At 55.6% G+C, this 658-nt stretch overlaps 1 protein-coding gene across 1 annotated transcript in view; it reads left to right on the forward strand.

The window, feature by feature from the left end:
• The window catches only part of EMH_0019230 (uncharacterized protein), a gene marked incomplete at both ends in the record, with an annotated part of 3,311 nt that extends 2,842 nt beyond the window's left edge, over nt 1-469 (forward strand). The window contains one exon of the mRNA XM_013501321.1: nt 1-469. Coding sequence (XP_013356775.1) covers nt 1-469 — 469 coding nt within the window.
• Nucleotides 470-658: the final 189 nt, after the last annotated feature.

A 658-nucleotide genomic window follows, 5' to 3' on the forward strand; every position in this document is an offset into this window, starting at 1 on the left:
ACAGCAGCAGCAGCAGCAGCAGCAGCAGCAGCAGCAGCAAGCTGATAGGCGTTTTGTTTCTGGTTGCAGCAGCAAACGAAGATCTACAGGGAGAAACGCATGCAGCAGCAGCAGTTCAGGTGTATGCACAGATGCTGCTGCACCGCATGCAGCAGCAGTGATAGCAGCAAATGTAGCAGCATCAGCAGCAGCAACAGCAGCAGCAGCAGCACAACCAGGGGGTATTGCTGCTCTCTCTATATGGGAGAGGCTTGAGCTGCTGCCAGCACTAACACCCTCGCAGTTTCTCCCTCCCCCTGACCTGGTTGGTGCTGCAGCAGCAGAGGAATTTGCTGCTCTTCGTTTGCTGCTGCTGCAGCTGCTAGACCCCCTACCTGCCTATACACCCCAATTAGGCTCACCAAGACAAGCATACACCACGCTTGTTGCTGCTGTGTCTAGAGTACTAGCAGCACTCGAAGCAGAGTAAACCTCCTGCTGCTGCTGCTGCTGCTGCTGCTGCTGCTGCAGCAGCAGCTGCTGCTGCTGCTGCTGCAGCAGCAGGTTTTTCAAGGCAGCAGCAGCAGCTATATAAGTCAAAAAGAGGAAATGCTGCTCCCGGGTGTATAGGCAGCTGCTGCTGCCTCCCTTCTGTAGATGGCGCTCAACAGCTCTCGCT

This window comes from Eimeria mitis, genomic scaffold (assembly GCF_000499745.2).
Source record: "Eimeria mitis Houghton genomic scaffold, Emh_scaff669, whole genome shotgun sequence".
Classification (NCBI taxonomy): Eukaryota; Apicomplexa; class Conoidasida; order Eucoccidiorida; family Eimeriidae; genus Eimeria; species Eimeria mitis.